Raw genomic sequence first — 20,261 nt, forward strand, 5'->3', positions numbered from 1 at the left:
ACAAGGATTAATAACTTGCCACTCATTTATGTATTTCATGTGCAAAAATCAAAGAAAAACAAATAAATACAATAAAATTTAAAAAATTTAATTAAATTAATAAAAAATAAAATAAAAGTAGTACTAATAACTTGCTACTTAGTTATGCATTTCATGCGCAAAATCAAAGAAATAAACAAAAATAAATCAAATTTAAAAAAATTATAATATAAAAATAAAAAGGACTTGTTTGTATTAACTAAATGTACTAATAACGTGCTACTTAGTTATGCATTTCATGTGCAAAATCAAAGAAATAAAAAATAAAAATAAAATTTTATAATAAAATAGTAATAGAAAAATATACAAAATTAAATAGTAATAATATAAATATAAAAAGAACTTACTTGCATTAATAATTAAAAATACTGATTACTTGCTACTTAAGCATTTCATGTTCAAAACCAAAGAAATAAGCAAAACAAACCAAGCAGTGTCATAATAAACAAGGTTTTCTTAATGAGTATAATATATTCAAATAATTTTCTTAATAATAGCAAAATATTGAATGTTTTAAAAATGTATTCACAGAAGTGAATTAAAAACAAAACATGCAGACAGTAATTAAACATCTTTTTTCATTTAAAAACAAACAAGCAAAAAAAAAAATCTACTTTTTTGAATTCGTAAAAAGAGAGCATAAACTCACATGTTTTCCAGTTTAGTCAACCGCAGCACAATCAGAACTAGTCTGCAATCAGGAGCTGTTTACTACAGAGACTGACCACCAGCTACTGATTAACCTCAACACACACACACACACACACACAAACGCATACACACACACTGGCTGTTGTGTGCGATCAGTCAGCGTCTTCAAATATTAACAGCCCTAAAAAGACACCCCATAACGCCCCTGCTGCCAAACATTTAGTAAGAAAAACACAAAATCAGCCCATTTTAACTCAACTCGCATGCCTCACCGCGAGAGAGCCGTGCGGCGTTTGTCTTCCCCGTGTGCGCACTATGAAGGGAGCATATGCTGAGTGTTTATCTGGAGTCAGAACAGTGAGTTACAGACTCATAGTGGATTACGGTTAGACGGCTGTAATCCCCTTTAGCAGAGCGGATCTAATCGCTGCGGCCCACCGGCTCTATCAGCCCGTTCTCAATCACAAACACACCTTCTCCTCCAAAAACCTTCTCTCAAAATGAGATGTGATAGTAGGGCTGGGCGATATAGCTAAAAAATGTATCAACGATATAATGTTTCATATCGTTCGGTATCGATAATTATTTACATTTTTTTATAACCTTTTTTAAAACAAAGAGCAATATAAAAAAATGTTTAAATTTAACCACTGTATTTTTAAATTAACCCAATTTATTGAGACAAACAACAAATATGTTTTGTTTTAACAGTCAAACACACAATAAAAATTAAACAAATATCTAATTTCTAATGTTTTATATGCCGATTAAATAGGTCTTAAGGAAACTTTTGACTTGTCTCCCGAGACCACAGGAGGGCGCCATTCACTCTGATTGTATTTAAAAACATAAGAGACGCAGCGAAAAGGAATAAACCTCCACAAATTTGCGACGTGTTTTCTAAAAGTTTAAACTGTTTTGACTTTGCATGGCTTTCTATACATCTCTTCTGTGAGACGCGAGTGCAGCAGTCATATTTGTCCGTCAAAAAGATGCGCTGAATATAACACACCTAACATTCGATTGTACTATTTTTGCATTCAAATATAAAATTTTTTAATTCGACTAATATTCATTCTTTACTCACAATCTCCTCACCACAGGCAGGCACATCACTCATGTTTGTGTGTGCTGTCTGCGTCACTCAGAGCACGTGCCTATATCATGCACTATATCGAACATTTTTTATATCGTTATCGAAGGTGTACTGTCGATAAATATCGATACCGTTTTATCACCCAGGCCTATGTGATAGACAAGCATCTATTTCCCAGCATGCCTCTGCACCAGGATAGTGTAAACAAGCCAAATGATGCTTCGATTAAGACTCTTTCCTAGGGCTGAAACAATTCCTCGAATACCTCGAGTAACTCAAGGCTTCGTTTAGTCCATTTACTGTAACTACACACGGAACACCGTGTTTCCCCACGGACCATTATTACTGACGCACAACCCGATAAACACTGGACCAGACCATAGACTGTATAAAAACCGGGACCAGACTTAAAAAAAAGCACTGGACATATTTAAGACCGTAAATCAATATGGCGGCTAGTTATAATGTCCCTACGTTAGCTATGTTTTGTGAAAGACTAAATGCCATTGTGCATAAAAATACCACAGAAAGTTAGTCAATATCACACGAAGAGTGCCAGTTTTCACCTCTAAAATTAGCATGATTACAAATGTGATTTTATTCAACAGTTCAATAAACAAGAAGGTAATATTATGAGACTTACGTTTTTGACACTATAGTGCCTATTTTTGCTTTATTTGGGCAACAAAAAAAATTCCAAACACAGCCACAGCGCTGTTTTGCATCTCTGTGCAACATGACGGCGATTCGTTCCTAAATGAATCACCCGTTTAAATGATTCGGTTCAATCGCAATGAATCACTTATTAACAGTGACATGTTGCCACCTACTGGCGGTTTTAATTTCACATTTAAAGTATCTTTTCGTTTTTATAATAATTTTAAATATCAGTATTCAATGTTTTATGTTTAAAATAACAAAATATTATTTATGCATTTGTAACTGCAGGTTAAATGCATTCATGTCCCTTTGTGTGGGAAATTCATCCCATGCAGCTTCTGCGTTTCCTCTGCATTGCAAAGATGAATTTTGATACTGATATCATTTGTTTGGTAACAGCCCAACACTTTTAGAAAAAAGGCTTTATAAAGGTAAAAATGCCCATAAAATGTCAAAATCAATTTAAACTTATTGGAACAGATTAATTTCTATCACTGCTGTGAACGGACCAGTACACAGAATATAAAGGATATCAAAAACAAGTTTTACACACACACACACACACACACACACACACACACACACACACACACATACAGAGTATGGTCTCTTGTTCTTGTTCCAAGTTACCTTCCTCTCCACTGATTTTTGCCTCTCACAAAAGCCACAAAGCCTTCCAAGAAGACAGTAAAGGCTCATGTCATGCTTGAGCTTTAGTTAGGCTGAAACTTGAAAGTTATATGGTTTATTAAATCTTTATTGCACAGAGTCTAAAAGAAAGACTGAAGTAGCCTAATCTGTAGGATTTGATGACTTGAAGTGAAAAACACATCACAACAAAACTGCCGTAATCAACAACCTGTCTACAATCATAATAATAATATGAATTGCTATTATTATTATTATTATTCAAAATACGTATTACTTAAATTATAGATATTTAATCAAAGAAATATATTTCAATTGCGTTAACACTAATGCACTGTAACAAAAAAAAAAAGCGCATATTATTGGTCTGAGAATACTGAAATTTCAATCAATATGTAATTAAAAGAAAATTTATAAAATTCACATACCTGCATAATAAGACCAGAAAAGCATAATAAAAGTGGTCTGAAGCCATAAACAAACCAAATCTAAGACAGCCCTAATCATACAACATGAAACGTTTACTTCAGTGTTTGACAGATGAAAAAATCCTGCAGAAAGTTCATTGTTTATGTGCATTATTCTGTCAGATTGTCAAAGAATGAACAGGGGTAAGGGATAGAAAATATCATTAACCTGACAGAAAATCAAAGGAGGCCTATGCAATGTCTTCACTAATAAAGTCAAACAAACTAGGGGTCGACCGATTATCGGCACCGATATTAAGCTTTTTAATGGTTATCGTATCGGTCATTTTCAAAACCGATTTGCCGATAAAATAATTTAAAAGCATTTAAAGGAAGTTTTTGCCAGAGCCCTTGTTATTCTTAATTTTGACATGAATTTTAATTTTTACACCAGACATATACAGTATATCAGCTCAAAATATCGGTTTACTTGATCTATAATAATCGGTATCGGCCCTGAAAAACACATATCGGTCGACCCCTGATACAAACGTGTGTTTGGTGATGCTCACCCTATAGACCTCCTCCAGCAGTAGTTTAGCGCAGTTTCTGCCCAAGTCCTCCGGCAGCACCGGATCTCCCTGACCCTGCGGTGTGGACACGACCTCAGCGCCGAGAAACGTGCCGTTCACCGTCTCAGCAACCAGCGTCAGGCCGAACCCTGGAGACCTGCACACAACACACAGTGCATTAGTCATTTCACCGTGACCACGTACTCACTGGTTACTAGATTGGGTTGCTGCTATGGTGTTCTGGGTGGTTACTAGGGCGTTGCTAGGGTGGTTATCAGGGCATTGCTAGGGTGGTTACTAGGGCATTGCTAGGCCATTGAAGTTTCTTCGCCACTAAACCCCCTTTACGCCAAGGTTCAATAAAAATTGCTTAATTATTGGCAAACAGCTTAGCATTAAGCCATCAGCTCAGACTGACTGACAGCAGCGACTCACTTCCCAGAGCTGGCTCCCTTCATGTGGTCGGTGTAGATGTAAATATCCGGGATGAATTTGTTCAGGATGCTCCTGGCCGAGTCCACGATCCTGTTGGACATCTGAGGAGAAACTCGCACAGAGAATCTGACACACGCCGGTCAAGGATCAACACTAAACACCAGTGCTGTGACACGCCAACAAAAAACACTCGAAGGCTAGATGACACTGCTTTAATTTAACTGGTTAATATTTCACTTTAAAAAAAACTTTTTGTTCATCAAAAATCTGGGGCCGTATTCACAAAACATCTTAAGGAAAATAATAGCTCCTAACTTGCTGATTTAGGAGAAACTCTTAAAAAATAATAGGTGTGTCAGCCCTAATTTTAGGACTCCTAAATTTTTGCTCTTAAAGAATTTGACAAAGCCTGCTAAAGCCTGTTTCTGCCAATGAATAAAAAGTAAAAAAAAAAGATAATTGCGATTTTTTTCCCTCACAATTCTGACTTTTTTCACAGAATTATAAAAAGATATAAACTTGCAATTGTGAGAAACAAGTAAATTGTGAGATAAAAAGTAGCGTTTACCTTTTTTTATTTTGTATTCAGTGGCAGAAACGGGCTTTAGGGCTGCAACAAACTATTATTTTGATAATCGATTAATCTAACGATTAATCGACTAATCGCTGATTATTTAGCTGATTAATCGGTAGGCTTTGATTTTGAAAATATTGTGTTATACATATTCTAATACATAAAACAAGGCAATCACTTCAGATTTTTGAAAATGTCAAGCAATTATATTACTATTATATAATATTTTTTTTTACAATACAAATGTATTTGGCACAGATAATGAGATGACAGGGAGACATTCTCATTTACCATTTAATTAACTATGAAAAAGTGAGTGAATGACTGATGCATTAATCTGCCTAACATCTCCTTTTGTAAATCATATGGATGCCCCGAAGCGAAGAACGGAAAATTACTTTGACGCGAGTGTATAGAGGACTTTACACATGACAGCATTTTTTGTTCTGCCCACACTCTACAAGCGCCAAATGTGTGCGTCTTCTGTTGGATTTCATCCGGAAGAGCTGCACAACAGCGCCACACTGGTCAAACCGCGTTATTGCAGGCCTTTACATTAGGTCACATGAGATCAAACGACTACTCCACAACAAAAATTATTAAAAAAATTTTTCTTGTCAATAATGTCGACTAATCGTTTCAGCCCTATAACGGGCTTCCATAAAAACCAGCTCCTAAATCTGTGAAAAGTTAGCCTACATTTTAAACTCTTTATTTGAACATGGCTATATTTTTATTTTAAAAACTTTATTTGAATATGGCAACAATTTCATTTTAAAAACTTTATTTGAATATGCCAACAATTTCATTTTAAAAACTTTATTTGAATATGCCAACAATTTCATTTAAAAACTTTATTTGAATATGGCAACATTTTATTTTAAAAAACTATTTGAATATGGCATTTGATTACTAAATGACAGAGACCCTACCCCCATCAGCCAATCATAGTTAGTAAGCTTGATGACATCATCCACAGCAACAAGCTCAACCCCGCCCCTTTCACTTAGCTTAAGATTTCCACCCATTCCTTAGTAAAAGTTTCTCTCAGCAGCTTTGTAAATAGGTTTGAAGAGGAAACTCTTACCCGAGAGATTTTCCTGCTATTTAGGAGAACTCTTAGTGGTAAGATGAAATTTTTTGTGAATGTAGACATTTGTGAAATTTCCCTTGTATTGGAAATTTCAACTAATATTGTGGAACTTTTTTGACAGAATTGACAGAATTCCTGGTAACTGGTTTTATCATCAATGGAAGGATACGCTGTTCCTCGGATCCTCTTGATTTTTCCCGGTTCCGTGAGCTGAACGGGTTTCATGGAGCGGCGAACGGGACAGGTGAAGAGCACCTCACCTCCTCCTGCAGGAGCCATGCCTCGCTTCAGCACCTACAAACCAGATCAGCAACACAACGCTAGAACACAACCCAACCATTTGCATTTATGCATGTGCAGATGCTTTTATCCAAGGCGACTTTCATTGCATTCAATGTAAACGCTGCATCACTTCATGCATTCACTGGGAAACTGAGCCAAGTTAATAGACTAATAGTTTCAAAAAGGTTTCTGTTTGACACACACTACTGACAAACCTTTATTTCCAGACCGTCTCCATCAATCCCAAACTTCTTCATCAAAGGAATAGCAGTGACCTTCAGAAGATCCACCTAGAGAACATGAGCATTTTATACCGATAATTAGACATCAAAGCAGAAGAATCAAATGTGATTACTATAATATTACCACACACACTCTCAGAATAACAGTCGACAGATACTGGATTGTGGCAAAAACTAATGAAAAGTAGGAAAATCTGGACAAAATTTTGTTATATGAACAAAAATGAAATTTCTCAAAAGGTTCACAATAATGTCTTTAAATAAAACAATTAAATAAAAAAAAAAATCCAATAACAAACAGCTGTGCTTTATCACACGCATTTTTTATTATTATTTTATTATCATGAAATTTATAAGTGTAACAAGAAATGGAGAGAAATACAAAATTTCTAGAAGTAACATCAGCTCAACTCAAGTGTAATTCAGTATACAGTATGTCCATGTGCCCTCATATAAACTTTATACCATGCTCAGTTTTTAGATGTATATATTTCACCTTGCTCTTATGTTTGTTTTGCACATTGGTGTATGCAAATTTCAATGTTGTTATATTTTTCATATTCATTCATACCATGTTATTCTTTATGATTCTTTCTTTTATTGTTACTTCACATTACATTATATTCATATTATGTCTTATTTTACACACATACTCAAGTATTATTCATTTATTCTCTTTATTTCCATTTATACTCATATGTGACCCTGGAGCACAAAACCAGTCATAAGGGTACATTTTTGGAAATTGCGATTTATACCTCATCTGAAAGCTGAATAAATAAGCTTTCCATTGATGTATGGTTTGTTATGATAGGACAATATTTGGTCGAGATTCAACTATTTGAAAATCTGGAATCTGAGCGTGCAAAAAAATCGAAATATTGAGAAAATCATCTTTAAAGTTGTCCAAATTAAGTTCTTAGCAATGCATATTACTAATCAAAAATTAAGTTTTGATATATTTACAGTAGGACATTTACAAAATATCTTCATGGAACATGATCTTTACTTAATATCCTAATGATTTTTGGCATAAAAGAAAAATCTATAATTGTGACCCATACAATGTATTGTTGGCTATTGCTACAAATATACCCCAGCGACTTAACACTGCTTTTGTGCTCCAGGGTCACATATTCCATTGACGTAGTATATTTTTCTTCATTTGACATAAGAAAGTACATCTTGTTATGCTTAAGTGATGTTTGGATAGGATATTGGAAACGTATTCTCTGCAAAAATATTTTTATATGCAAGGATGTTTGCTAAATTTGTCTTCCGTGGTACAGCGAGTTCTTTTCCAAGAGCTGGTGTTTGCCAAGAGCTGCTATTTCTGCTCAAAAGGTGTAAAACCACAGCCTGTCAGCCTCATCTGTTTTTATCTGATCTCATCTATCGCACCTCATTGTCATGTCAACATCACCTGACCTAGCTTTGAGCTTCAAGTTAATAAGACAGTGACACAATGGATAAAATCGATCAGACATAAAGATCTTGTGATGTTGTAAGAGGATGCAAGTCTTTAGTGTATAAATTATTCCAATTGGCTTATCAGACATCTGCTTCTTTTCTTCTGCTCATATCACATGCTCCAAAGGCCTTTGTCTTTTGACTTCTGAGGATTATTATACTTTGGTTAAATCTCTTAGAGATTTTAAGTAGAATATACTCAGTTTGAACTTTGTAATCTTTTTTTTTTTAAATCTTTTTCTTTAGCTTTAATATTTCATTTCTGTAATTGTTATCATTTATGATTTTGTCTTAAAATTAGGCTTGCCGCGATAGACGGTGCTGACGGTGTTAAGCTGCAACACCGGTTACGTCACTTGCCCACCGCGGGACCGACCTCCACCGTCGTTTTGATTTTTTATAGTAATAAAAAGCATTTAGTTCAGTAAAAGAACAGACACTACAATTAAAAACTGAACGCGGCTGCTCAATGCAGCGTGCTGAACGACAGTCGCATCACAGATCAGATTTAATTTCTCCAGTGAGGAGAGTGAGTCCAAAGTAAAATGCGCACGGCGCTTTTAAACTATTCAAAAGCGAAGGAAAGCGAGGAAAAGAGGGAACGCCCCACCCCGCGGTGATACCGGTATAACCGGTGTTGTCACACGTCGATTAACCGGTGGGAAAATTTCCTCACCGTCACAACCCTACTTAAAATAAATTACAATTTTGTCTGAAAGACTTCGACTGCATCACACATAACTACTACACAGTGTTTATTTTGTAAGAACAGAGAAAAGATTGTAAAAAAAAAAAAACAACGTTATGAAGCAGGTGATTGGATGAGCCAAAGCAAAAACCAAAAAAACAACACTATTTTTTAGATATGCTGTTGTTTGTAATTGCTCCTGCTATTTGTTTGCTTTTGATATACGGTTTTATACTGATTAAAGCTTTAGTACAGCACAATACATGATTGCGTTGTAGCATTTTTGTAAAGTAATTGTTTCATTTGTAAAAGTAAGAAGTGTTTGCTCATTAACAAAATCTAGTGTACTGGCATTGAACTCGCGTAGATTGAGGAAGCTGTCCTCCGTAAAATGTGCAGCACAGAGAGCTATATTGGGATTATAATTTTCAGGAACAGAGTTAAGAAAGAATTTTAACCATTTTTAATTTTAAAGGGTTAGTTCACCCAAAAATGAAAATAACCCCGTGATTTATTCACCTTCAAGCCATCCTAGGTGTATATGACTTTCTTCTTTCAGACGAATCCAATCGGAGTTATATTAAAAAAATGTCCTGGCTCTTCCAAGCTTTACAATGGCAGTGAATGGGTGTTATTTTTCAACAGTCCAAAAAAGCACATCCATCCATCATAAAAAGTGCCTCACACGGCTCTGGGGTGTGAATAAAGGCCTCCTGAAGCGAATCGATGCGGTTTTGTAACAAAAATATCCATATTTAAAATGTTATAGTTTTATTATATACAATATTTTTTTAATATAACTCCGACTGGATTTGTCTGAAAGAAGAAAGTCATATACACCTATGGATGCCGTGAGGGCGAGTAAATCATGGGCTAATTTTCATTTTTGGGTGAACTATCCCTTTAACCAACAAAGAGGCCCTGCAATCAGAGTTTCGACGGCATGGCAACAACTACTCTTCCTCTTCTCTAAAGCAGCCCAACATGGCCACGCCCCCTTTTTTAATGTAAATTTTAGGGTTTGTGATGTCACAAACGCAGGAAGAAGCTCATCATAGTCTTTTTTTTGTAGTCCTTTAAATAGGACTCCCTTTGCATTGAACTCTGAGCGTCGTAACTTTGCAGACGTCGTTAATGCTCTAACAGCAACATTACACACAAACTAAAGTTAAAAAAGTGAAATCGTAATCAACCACCCATTTAAAGGGACAGTTCACCCAAAAATGAAAATGTATTTATTTTTGCTCTTTATTCTGCTGAACACAAAAGAAGATATTATGAAGAATGCTGGCGATCTAACAGACAACGGCAGCCATCGACTTCTATAGTATGGAAAAAGTACTTTGGAAGTCAATGGCTACCGTCAGCTGTAATGGGCTAATTTTCATTTTTGGGTGAACTATCCCTTTAACCAACAAAGAGGCCCTGCAATCAGAGTTTCGACGGCATGGCAACAACTACTCTTCCTCTTCTCTAAAGCAGCCCAACATGGCCACGCCCCCTTTTTTAATGTAAATTTTAGGGTTTGTGATGTCACAAACGCAGGAAGAAGCTCATCATAGTCTTTTTTTTGTAGTCCTTTAAATAGGACTCCCTTTGCATTGAACTCTGAGCGTCGTAACTTTGCAGACGTCGTTAATGCTCTAACAGCAACATTACACACAAACTAAAGTTAAAAAAGTGAAATCGTAATCAACCACCCATTTAAAGGGACAGTTCACCCAAAAATGAAAATGTATTTATTTTTGCTCTTTATTCTGCTGAACACAAAAGAAGATATTATGAAGAATGCTGGCGATCTAACAGACAACGGCAGCCATCGACTTCTATAGTATGGAAAAAGTACTTTGGAAGTCAATGGCTACCGTCAGCTGTAAGGTTCCGAACATTCTTCAAAATATCTTCTTTTGTGTTCAACAGAAGAAACTCGTACAGGTTTGGAACAATGTGGCAAGTAAATGATCACAGAATTTTCATTTTTGTGTGAACTGTCCCTTTAAATTGACAAATTAACACTAAATGTGACAGATCCCTGACCAAGGGGCAAATATCGGTGCCGATTAATGGGCAAACACTCACTGATGGGTCTGTGGGGTCGTTGGTGACGCCCTTCAGCACGGCTCTGAGCGGGCTCTTCACGAACGGGGCCAACATGAGCAGAGCCTCCAGATAATAACCGATCGAGCGCTGGACGTTACACTCGTGCTCCACTGAGCCGCCGTACAGCAAACCCGGCTGATAGAACAACACCGTTCCTGCGTCAACAGAAGAATATCATCAGAGAACAACCAACACGTCTGTTAACCAGTGTTCACTAGAACTCACCCGTCTGGTTGATCTCGATCCTGGTGCCGTTGGTCACTTTGTCGAGGAGCCTGATGAAGCTCGCTTCAAAATCTGACCAACACAAACACATCTGACGTTTAGATTTCAATGAAATAATAAAATAATATCTTCAGCAAAAACAGATGCACATTTTGAAACACATAAAAACAAAAGCTAAAAAAAAAAAAACAGTAAAAATCTGATGAGAAGAACCACATTTAAGCCAAGTTGCTGATATAAAGGCTTCTGCTTAAATGCCTGAAACTAGTTTCGTAGCCAAATATAAATTTGATTATATATTTATTTACAAGACTAAAATGTCATACAATGCTTTTAGATGAAAGAGTGGATCAACTAAAATTATGTGAATTTGTTATCCAAGGTAAAAATTCTGAAAAAATGTTTTATTAAAAAAGCAACAAATTTACAACAAAGATTTTTAAATTATGAAAAAAATACAAATACACTAAAAACAAAAATCCATTAAAATATGGTAAAAAAAAAACTTATTTTATTTAGAAAAGAAACTAAAAGGCAAATAAATAAGTCTAGAATAAACAGGGTTCAAAATGACAATCAAACAAATAAACTTGGACATGCAGTAGTATTTTATTTATAAAAATACTACTGCATAAATATTTTATTTATAAAATACATTTAAAAGGCAAATAATTAAGCCTAGAATGAATAGAATACAAAATGACAAACAACTAAACAAATAAATACAAGAAAATAAATTCATAAATGAACTGAACATGCAAGAAATACAAGTAATAAACAATTTTTTAACTACAGAGACGAAAACTCTGGAATCTGAATCTCAGAAGTACAACATGTGCTGTAGATATATGATGCTGTGATGATAATGTATTTCATATAATGCATGTATAGATGTTTTGATGATGATGAAGAGCTGTGTTATTGATTGTTTACATACTGCATCACGTGTCACGTGTGCTGTTGTGATATAAACACACCTCGCAGGCCGGGATTGTCATCTTTAGATCTGATGTTTGGTATTTTGACTCGTTTTCCGCTCAGTGTGGACAACACGAGTCTCTGTCTGAAGCAGCTGCAGCCCTCAAACTCCATGATGTGAAGAGATACACGTGTTTCTGCACTCAACACGCGCGACGAGAGCCCGCGAGGGACAAACCACAAAACGCGAAGGCGAAAAGATGCCGTTGCATCTGATGACCACCAGAGGGCCCAATTTTCTCTGCTCGGACACCATAGAATAGAGACAAGCTGTAGAAAAGCATTTTAAATTAGTTTAATCTATGCAGTTTTTTTTTGTCAAGCTAAATAAACTATGTAATACAATCAAAATTTAAAAATATATTAAAATAAAAAATGGTTAAATAGAAATGTTAAATAGAAACAAAATGGAAAGCATAAAAAATATTAAAATAATTTTAATAATTAAAATAATAATATAAAAATAATATAAATGTACATTTCTTATAAATATATTAAATGTATATTTATATTTTATTCATATTTTAGTGGTTAATCATAAATATGAATAATTTTACAAATATTTTATAATATTAATATAAATATTTTTATTTATATTTTTTATATTTAGTGATTTAATATCTGTCATGAATACTGATACTAGCTTATTTATTTATTTGTCTATTGAGATTTGATCTCATTTATTTGTGAATATTAAAATGAAAGATTTACAGTTTACAGATTTTTTTGTACTTATTTTATTATTATTATTATTATTATTTGTCATATCACATATAGTAGATAAGATATATAAGATGCTATTAAAATTTTTCAAACCACATTTTACAAAACCAAGACAAAATCTAAAAATCAAAGGCAAAAATATTTAAAATGTATTATTTAAAGCTTAGCTATTTTATTCATTAATCGAATGTCAATAAAACACAAACAAGGCATTTATTAAGACCTTTTGTGAATTTACAGTGAATTCAGGTTAGTATGTGTTCAGTGACATAAATTTTATGCATTTTATAATAAAAAGCAGATACATTTTCCCTAGTGCAGATATTTCCCAATTCTAGACTACTACATTAAAAGTGTACTGGTTTTATCTGGTCTTGACCTTCCTCTTAATATGTCAGAAAGCTTCACTGCATTTAACACGCACACACACACACACACACACACTGCATAAGGCAGGCTCTATAAATGAAAGAATGTCACCACACAGTCATAAAGTGAAAGTGTACGTATTAAGTGAGATAAAGTGTGGTATTATAATGAGATTTCTGGAGAGACTGGTTGAGAGGAATGCTGTAGCTCTGCAGAAATAACTCTGTTGTAACATGCAGAAATGAACATATACACATTATATCTCACCATAGGAAGCAGCACATAGAAGCATGTTTTGAAACAAACATTTCTGGACTTTAATTTGTAGCAGATAAATACAAGAATATCAAAGGCTGAATGTTACAGATGTTGCACCAAAACGTGTTACACTCACTGTATCATTGAAACACTGGGCAATAGTTTTTATTACAATTTTGAATTAGAATTAATTTCTTAATTCAGTTTTAGTTTAGTATTTTTGTACACCAAGTTGAACTAATTAAAAATGAGAAATGTCAGAGGCATATATTAAAATGAGAAATATTGTCAGCTAAAATGAGAAATAAATACGCTTTTTGTAATATTTTTTTTTCAGTTAATGTTTATTTCAAGTCTTTTCTTTGTTTGTTTTAGTTTTAGTGTAACAACCCTCGGCTGGATTCACGAAAATCTCCTTAATTAAGAAGTTAATTTTAAAGTTAAATTTTACATTTATATTTACATTATATATTTTTACATTCATGCACCAAAAATTATATAAATCATCTTAACATATTTTGTTTATTTTAATCTTTGTTCAGATCATCATGGTTTTCAAAATGCAGTAATAGCCTGTTCTTATGATGGATTTTCATAGTTTAAGATTGAAAGTCTGGAGCAAATGAAAAACAATAAAAAAATCTACACATAAAAGTGTAAAATAGCAGAAATAAATGAGGGCATAAAGGCATTACATTTCCAAGATAACAAGCTTTAATGTGACCTGAAGACAAAAGCTGAAATCTGTTAAATCAAAATTAAACTCTGGGACATAAAAGTTATTATTCTGTAAATTATAATGTACAGTCATGAATTTTAGATAAACACAGTCATGGATAAAATATTATTTAATCTGCGCAAGTCTAACGTGCAACAATTCACAACAAGTCCCCACATGCATTTTCACTCCTCCCCTCGTCCAGTTATCAGTTTTCTGTTTTTCATTCATGTTCATCCCCTCAACCCCCCCATGATGATCCAGAGCCTATAAAAGATCTTCCGTCCGATTTGAGAGACAAGCTGCTGTTGTTATCGCTGAAACACAGTATTTTCCAAGACTACACAAAAACGGTGAGTATATGTTTTTAAAGCTTTTATAACAGAGCAACTAAAAAGCTTAATGTCATTTTATTTATAGTGACAACAATAATATGAATGAATTCAATTCTAATTAAAACTTGACCAATTACCTGCAAGCTAAAGACTATACTAAAACAGTGGCCTAATAATTGACATTTGGGGTATGACTTGTGTAATTCTTTAAGAGTTTATCAACAGATTTTCCCTAATAATTTTTGAATGATAGATTTTAACTTCAATGTTAACTCTGTTGTTTTACAGATGAGTGCATCCAAACTTCAGGAAAGGTTCGTAACCCTGCTCAGATTTCTAGAATGATGGAAGCTGTGCACTTTATTATATATAAATACTGCCCTGCATAACCTACATAATGTCTATTACAAACTCGATCATCACTTCAAAATAAACTTTAGATAGTTGTATTCAAATCTAAAATCATAAATATATTAAATAGCACGAGGCCATAACCAGGGGTGAATTTAGTGATTTGGTGGCCCCAGGCAAAATATAGGATTGGGGCCCTACGCATTTGCACACATTTACCTGGATCAACCTTGAGGTTCCTTTTTTGTTGTGATGCTTGCTGTTACTCAATGGTGCCTCATAGTTGTGTCCAATGTTTCTACATTCTTCATGTGCATGTTATGATGGCTTTCTTTCATGTTGTAGTCCACGAAATAGCCATTGATTTACAGTTGAGATACATATTTTCACAAAAACAAAATAAATTATAAAACGATAAACCTCACAATTGAGCCTTTAAACCAGAAAAGGGATGAGTGAGAAGTATAGATTATTATATTAATTTAAAATGAGGTTATGTGGGTGGATTCTCGTGCACATCCTGATTTTGCTGAGTTAGATGTGTTCCTAGGTCAACATATTTTGTTGACCCTGGAACAACATTTTAATCCAAAAATGTAGTCTTGACCATATCCCTACACCTAAACCAGAGGAAATGATAGATGAATGACACTGATGTACAAGCACCAAACACTGATTGTAAGCCTAAACTTTACAAAAACTATAACCTGGTTCTTCAAGTCTGATTGGTTAATCACAGTGTTGTTCCAGGGACAACAAAGATGTTGATCCAGGAACATGTCATACTTGTTAAAATACGGTTCTGAGGATTTTCGCATTGGTCTGAACAAAAACTGCAGACTGGATTATTGAAACTGCACATTCATTCTCTGCCAGCAGGAGGCGCTTTTGGAACGTCAGAAATATAGCGGTTTCCCCGGTAACAACTGTAAACAAAACAGCGCTGCGCTCATAAACGCTACTTTATCAGATCAAATGAAAATGCCATCGAAATTTTTTGAAGACAGTCGGTTCCCTTCAGAGATTCATTCATATAATTGAATTAGTGAGAATGAGAGAAGTGTGATAAATATAGCCATATCGCGAGGAAAGTCCACTGATGAGTTAAGCCTGTGTGCATGGCTGTCTAATTCTAAACTTTAAAATAGCCTACATTTATTTTTAGTTATTTTAACTATATGACTATGACTAAATTATACATTTACACACCTAAGGATTATATCAACCACAAAAGTAACTGCACATGCGTCCTCTACTTGGGTCCCTCTCATAAATGTGCGGCATTTAAAACAATAAACATATAATGCGCAAAACTGCAGACTGGATTATTGAAACTGCACATTCATTCTCTGCCAGCAGGAGGCGCTTTTGAAACGTCAGAAATATAGCGGTTTCCCCAGTAACAACTGTAAACAAAGCAGCGCTGCGCTCATAAACGCTACTTTATCAGATCAAATGAAAATGCCATCGAAATTTTTTGAAGACAGTCGGTTCCCTTCAGAGATTCATTCATATAATTGAATTAGTGAGAATGAGAGAAGTGTGATAAATATAGCCATATCGCGAGGAAAGTCCACTGATGAGTTAAGCCTGTGTGCATGGCTGTCTAATTCTAAACTTTAAAATAGCCTACATTTATTTTTAGTTATTTTAACTATATGACTATGACTAAATTATACATTTACACACCTAAGGATTATATCAACCACAAAAGTAACTGCACATGCGTCCTCTACTTGGGTCCCTCTCATAAATGTGCGGCATTTAAAACAATAAACATATAATGCGCACTGTTGCTCAGTATTTAATTACAGCTTCAGATGCATGGTATTTTCATTTGCTACAAGCAGGAAACACAAGAAGCACGTTCAACGCGGACACACAGGAGGTTGTCGTCATAATAAACACCGTAAACGGCTACCGTTCGCGTGTCCGTGCTTAATGCGCATCTCGTAGGCCTATATGAAAACCATTTTAGGGGGCCCTTGGCTTTTGGAGACCCAAGGCGGTCACCTACCTTTGCCTAATGGGTAAGTCCGCCTCATAACCTCATAATGAATTAAATAAATAAAGATTTAAATGGATTTATGTTAAAGAAAAAGAACAAGAAACAGGAAAGAACAGGAATTAGTGAAGTTTTTGTAAAATTATCAGTTTGAATTGTTTTTAAAATATGCCTATCAATCTTATCACGTTCTTGTCATATTGCGGTCACCTACCTTTGCCTAATGGGTAAGTGCGCCTCATAACCTCATAATGAATTAAATAAATAAAGATTTAAATGGATTTTTGTTAAAGAAAAAGAACAAGAAACAGGAAAGAACAGGAATTAGTGAAGTTTTTGTAAAATTATCAGTTTGAATTGTTTTTAAAATATGCCTATCAATCTTATCACGTTCTTGTCATATTCAGTTATGAATTACATGAATCACTTAATGTCAGACTATATTTCCAATTAAAACGGTGAAATTTGACACACACACACACACACACACACACAAAACGTCAAGTTCCTGTCACTGGATATTAGCCTACTAACGGTTGTTTAACATTTCTGTCGTAAAATTACAGAAACCTGTTTCCGCCACTGAATAAAAAATTAAAAGGTAATTATGAATTTTTATCTCGCAGTCCTGACTTTTTTCTCAGATTTTTTTCTCTAACATGATTTTGGGATTGCAAGATATAAACTCGCAACTGCGAGAAATAAAGTCAGAATAGCGAGTTTATATCTCGCAATTCTGACTTTTTTTCTCAAATTCTGACTTTTTTTCTCGCAATTGTGAGATATAAAATCGTGTTTGTGAGATATAATGTCCTATTCTGAGGGAATAAAAACTGACTGTTTTCTTACAGTTGCGAGATATAAACTCGCAATTGCGAGAAAAAGTAAGATAGTGAGGTAAAAAGTCACAATTACTCTTTTTTCTTCTTTTTTTCATTATTAAGGGGGATTTGCCCCCCCCTCAATCTGGTGGTTATGGCTCTAAAATAGTAAGTGATGTTAAATTCAGCACTGCTCTGTTTGTCTGTCTTTATGCAGCAGCGAGGTGAGAATCGCACACTCTCTACATACGAATGAGGAGGAGTTTGTAGCCAGAAGGAGAGAAACTGTTTTTCAAAGCCTACAGAAACTCAAGATACACTGCAGTAAGGTAAAACATCTTATACTTCATATATCTGCCTGCTATTGCTTCTTTAAATTACCTACAAATGTTTCTGTAGCTGATGAATGCAAAATCAAGCTTGTGTATTTCAGAGTGAAATGCCAAACATTGCATTACTGGGTTCTGGAGGAGGACAAAGAGCCATGGTGGGTTTGCTGGGATCTCTGGTTCAGCTTGATAAAGCGGGTCTTCTGGACTGCATCCTTTATCTGAGCGGAGTCTCTGGATCCACCTGGTACGAACCCTGACAAACAACAAACACAGAGAGACTGAATTGGGTTGAATGTCAAAAATGAGAGCAGTATGTTCTTCTCTGAAGGTGCATGGCCTCTTTATACCAAGAACCAGACTGGTCCACCAAACTAGAGACCGTGAAGGACCAAATCATCAAGAGACTCAGCGGACCAGGAGTCAGATGGGGAGACGCATTTGCCAAACTTAAGAAATATTACTATGAGAAAGATATCTTCAGCTTGACAGATGTCTGGGCAGTGATGGCTGTCACAGAATATGTGAAAGAGGTCTGTAACTATTCATACCACAACCCTGCATGATCTACGGTAGACACAGTCAGTCTTAAAGTGCTGTATTTTTAATAGATTGTTGATCTTGGAATGCCAAGGAACCTGAGGGACATAAACACATACTGTAATATTCTTCTGATTACAAACTACTACAAATCTGCTGAAACACAAGAACCAGACTGGTCCACTAAACTAGAGACCGTGAAGGACCAAATCATCAAGAGACTCAGCGGACCAGGAGTCAGATGGGGAGACGCATTTGCCAAACTTAAGAAATATTACTATGAGAAAGATATCTTCAGCTTGACAGATGTCTGGGCAGTGATGGCTGTCACAGAATATGTGAAAGAGGTCTGTAACTATTCATACCACAACCCTGCATGATCTACGGTAGACACAGTCAGTCTTAAAGTGCTGTATTTTTAATAGATTGTTGATCTTGGAATGCCAAGGAACCTGAGGGACATAAACACATACTGTAATATTCTTCTGATTACAAACTACTACAAATCTGCTGAAACATGCAGTGGGGTCTAAAGTCTGAGATCACATTGAAAATAAGATATTATAATTTGAAACTGCAGGAAATAAAAAATTTTGGACTTATAAATGATAAATAATTCATTTATGATATTAAATTGAGAATAATTATCTCGCTTGGACACAAAATAGCCTATAGATTGGGATTGAAATATTTTATTAGCTCATTAAGCGCAAACCTCCTGCGAAGAAAAACAATTCCTCGCAAGTGGTTTGGAAGCAAGAAAAACGAACAATTTCGCATAAGATGAACATTTAAAGGGGTAACAGTCATACCAATTATTACACAGATTTTCACCAATTAATAATGTGGACATGACATGTTGATTTGAAACTGCTTTAAAATCTTACGTTATAATTAATTCTAGAAACAAGACAAACTCTTCAACCATATAACTGTATCAGGCAGTGTTGGGGAAAGTTACTTTTAAAAGTAATGCATTACAATATTGCGTTATTCCCTAAAAAAGTAACTAATTACGTTACTTAGTTACTTTTTATGGAAAGTAATGCGTTATGATACTTTTGAGCTACTTTTTAAATCTGGGCAGGGCTTGCTTGATTGTTTTTAATATAAAAAAGTTATTCTTTTACAAACATGAAAGCCCTTTCATAAGAAAAGTGAAATGAATAGGCCTCAGGCTGAAGGAAATGTAAATTCACGTCTGTACAGTAGAGGGCGCAGCGCAAACAAATCACATGAAGAATATGACGCAGGAGAAGAAAGTTCAACACTATTCAGCAATAACTAAAATCAAACACAAATGTGTCATTTTTTATTCATTTTGAGGAATGCTGAATCTGTTTTTGTGCAGGTGAGATGAGTAAACACATGTTCATATTTAGTCTAGAACTACAGTAAGATCATGTTCACACACAACGCTCTGCACTTACTCCTGATTTCTCTCAACATGGCAACACCAGAGCTGTCAGTCAATACATGGAAACAAAGTAACTGGAGTTACTTATTTGAAAAATTAACTCAGATATTTCCTTCTAAATGAAAAAGTAATGCGTTACTTTACTAGTTACTTAAAAAAAGTAATCTGATTACGTAACTCGCGTTACTTGTAATGCATTACCCCCAACACTGGTATCAGGCCTAATAATACTGAA

General features: G+C 34.8%; 2 protein-coding genes across 3 annotated transcripts in view; one reads left to right on the plus strand and one right to left on the minus strand.

The window, feature by feature from the left end:
- The window catches only part of LOC107655287 (RNA 3'-terminal phosphate cyclase-like protein), a 24,441-nt gene extending 12,105 nt beyond the window's left edge, over positions 1-12,336 (minus strand). Inside the window, exons 1-7 of one of the 2 annotated variants that reach the window (XM_016442739.1) lie at positions 12,160-12,336; positions 11,183-11,254; positions 10,937-11,112; positions 6,673-6,747; positions 6,345-6,469; positions 4,509-4,634; positions 4,074-4,230 (exon numbers count right to left, since the gene is read on the minus strand). In XM_016442739.1, the coding sequence (XP_016298225.1) occupies positions 4,074-4,230; positions 4,509-4,634; positions 6,345-6,469; positions 6,673-6,747; positions 10,937-11,112; positions 11,183-11,254; positions 12,160-12,274 (846 nt within the window). In that variant the 5' untranslated portion in view covers positions 12,275-12,336. The remainder of the gene's footprint in view (positions 1-4,073; positions 4,231-4,508; positions 4,635-6,344; positions 6,470-6,672; positions 6,748-10,936; positions 11,113-11,182; positions 11,255-12,159) is intronic. The other variant, XM_016442738.1, reaches the window with a different exon arrangement.
- Positions 12,337-14,517: 2,181 nt separating this feature from the next.
- Positions 14,518-18,635, plus strand: LOC107655286 (cytosolic phospholipase A2 gamma-like). The gene is made up of 5 exons (XM_016442737.1): positions 14,518-14,581; positions 14,852-14,877; positions 17,958-18,069; positions 18,174-18,316; positions 18,401-18,635. Exons 2-5 carry the CDS (start codon positions 14,852-14,854, stop codon positions 18,633-18,635), a joined length of 516 nt encoding a protein of 171 aa, XP_016298223.1. The 5' UTR covers positions 14,518-14,581.
- The last annotated feature ends 1,626 nt before the right edge of the window (positions 18,636-20,261 follow it).

Source organism: Sinocyclocheilus anshuiensis, unplaced genomic scaffold, assembly GCF_001515605.1.
Source record: "Sinocyclocheilus anshuiensis isolate Anshui unplaced genomic scaffold, SAMN03320099.WGS_v1.1 scaffold1176, whole genome shotgun sequence".
NCBI classification, from domain to species: domain Eukaryota; kingdom Metazoa; phylum Chordata; class Actinopteri; order Cypriniformes; family Cyprinidae; genus Sinocyclocheilus; species Sinocyclocheilus anshuiensis.

Coding starts and splice junctions, on each gene's coding strand:
- LOC107655286 (XM_016442737.1), top strand. CDS start 14,852: ATGAGTGCATCCAAACTTCAGGAAAG. Junction 14,878..17,957: donor GCATCCAAACTTCAGGAAAG/GTTCGTAACCCT, acceptor GTCTTTATGCAG/CAGCGAGGTGAGAATCGCAC. Junction 18,070..18,173: donor TCAAGATACACTGCAGTAAG/GTAAAACATCTT, acceptor TGTGTATTTCAG/AGTGAAATGCCAAACATTGC.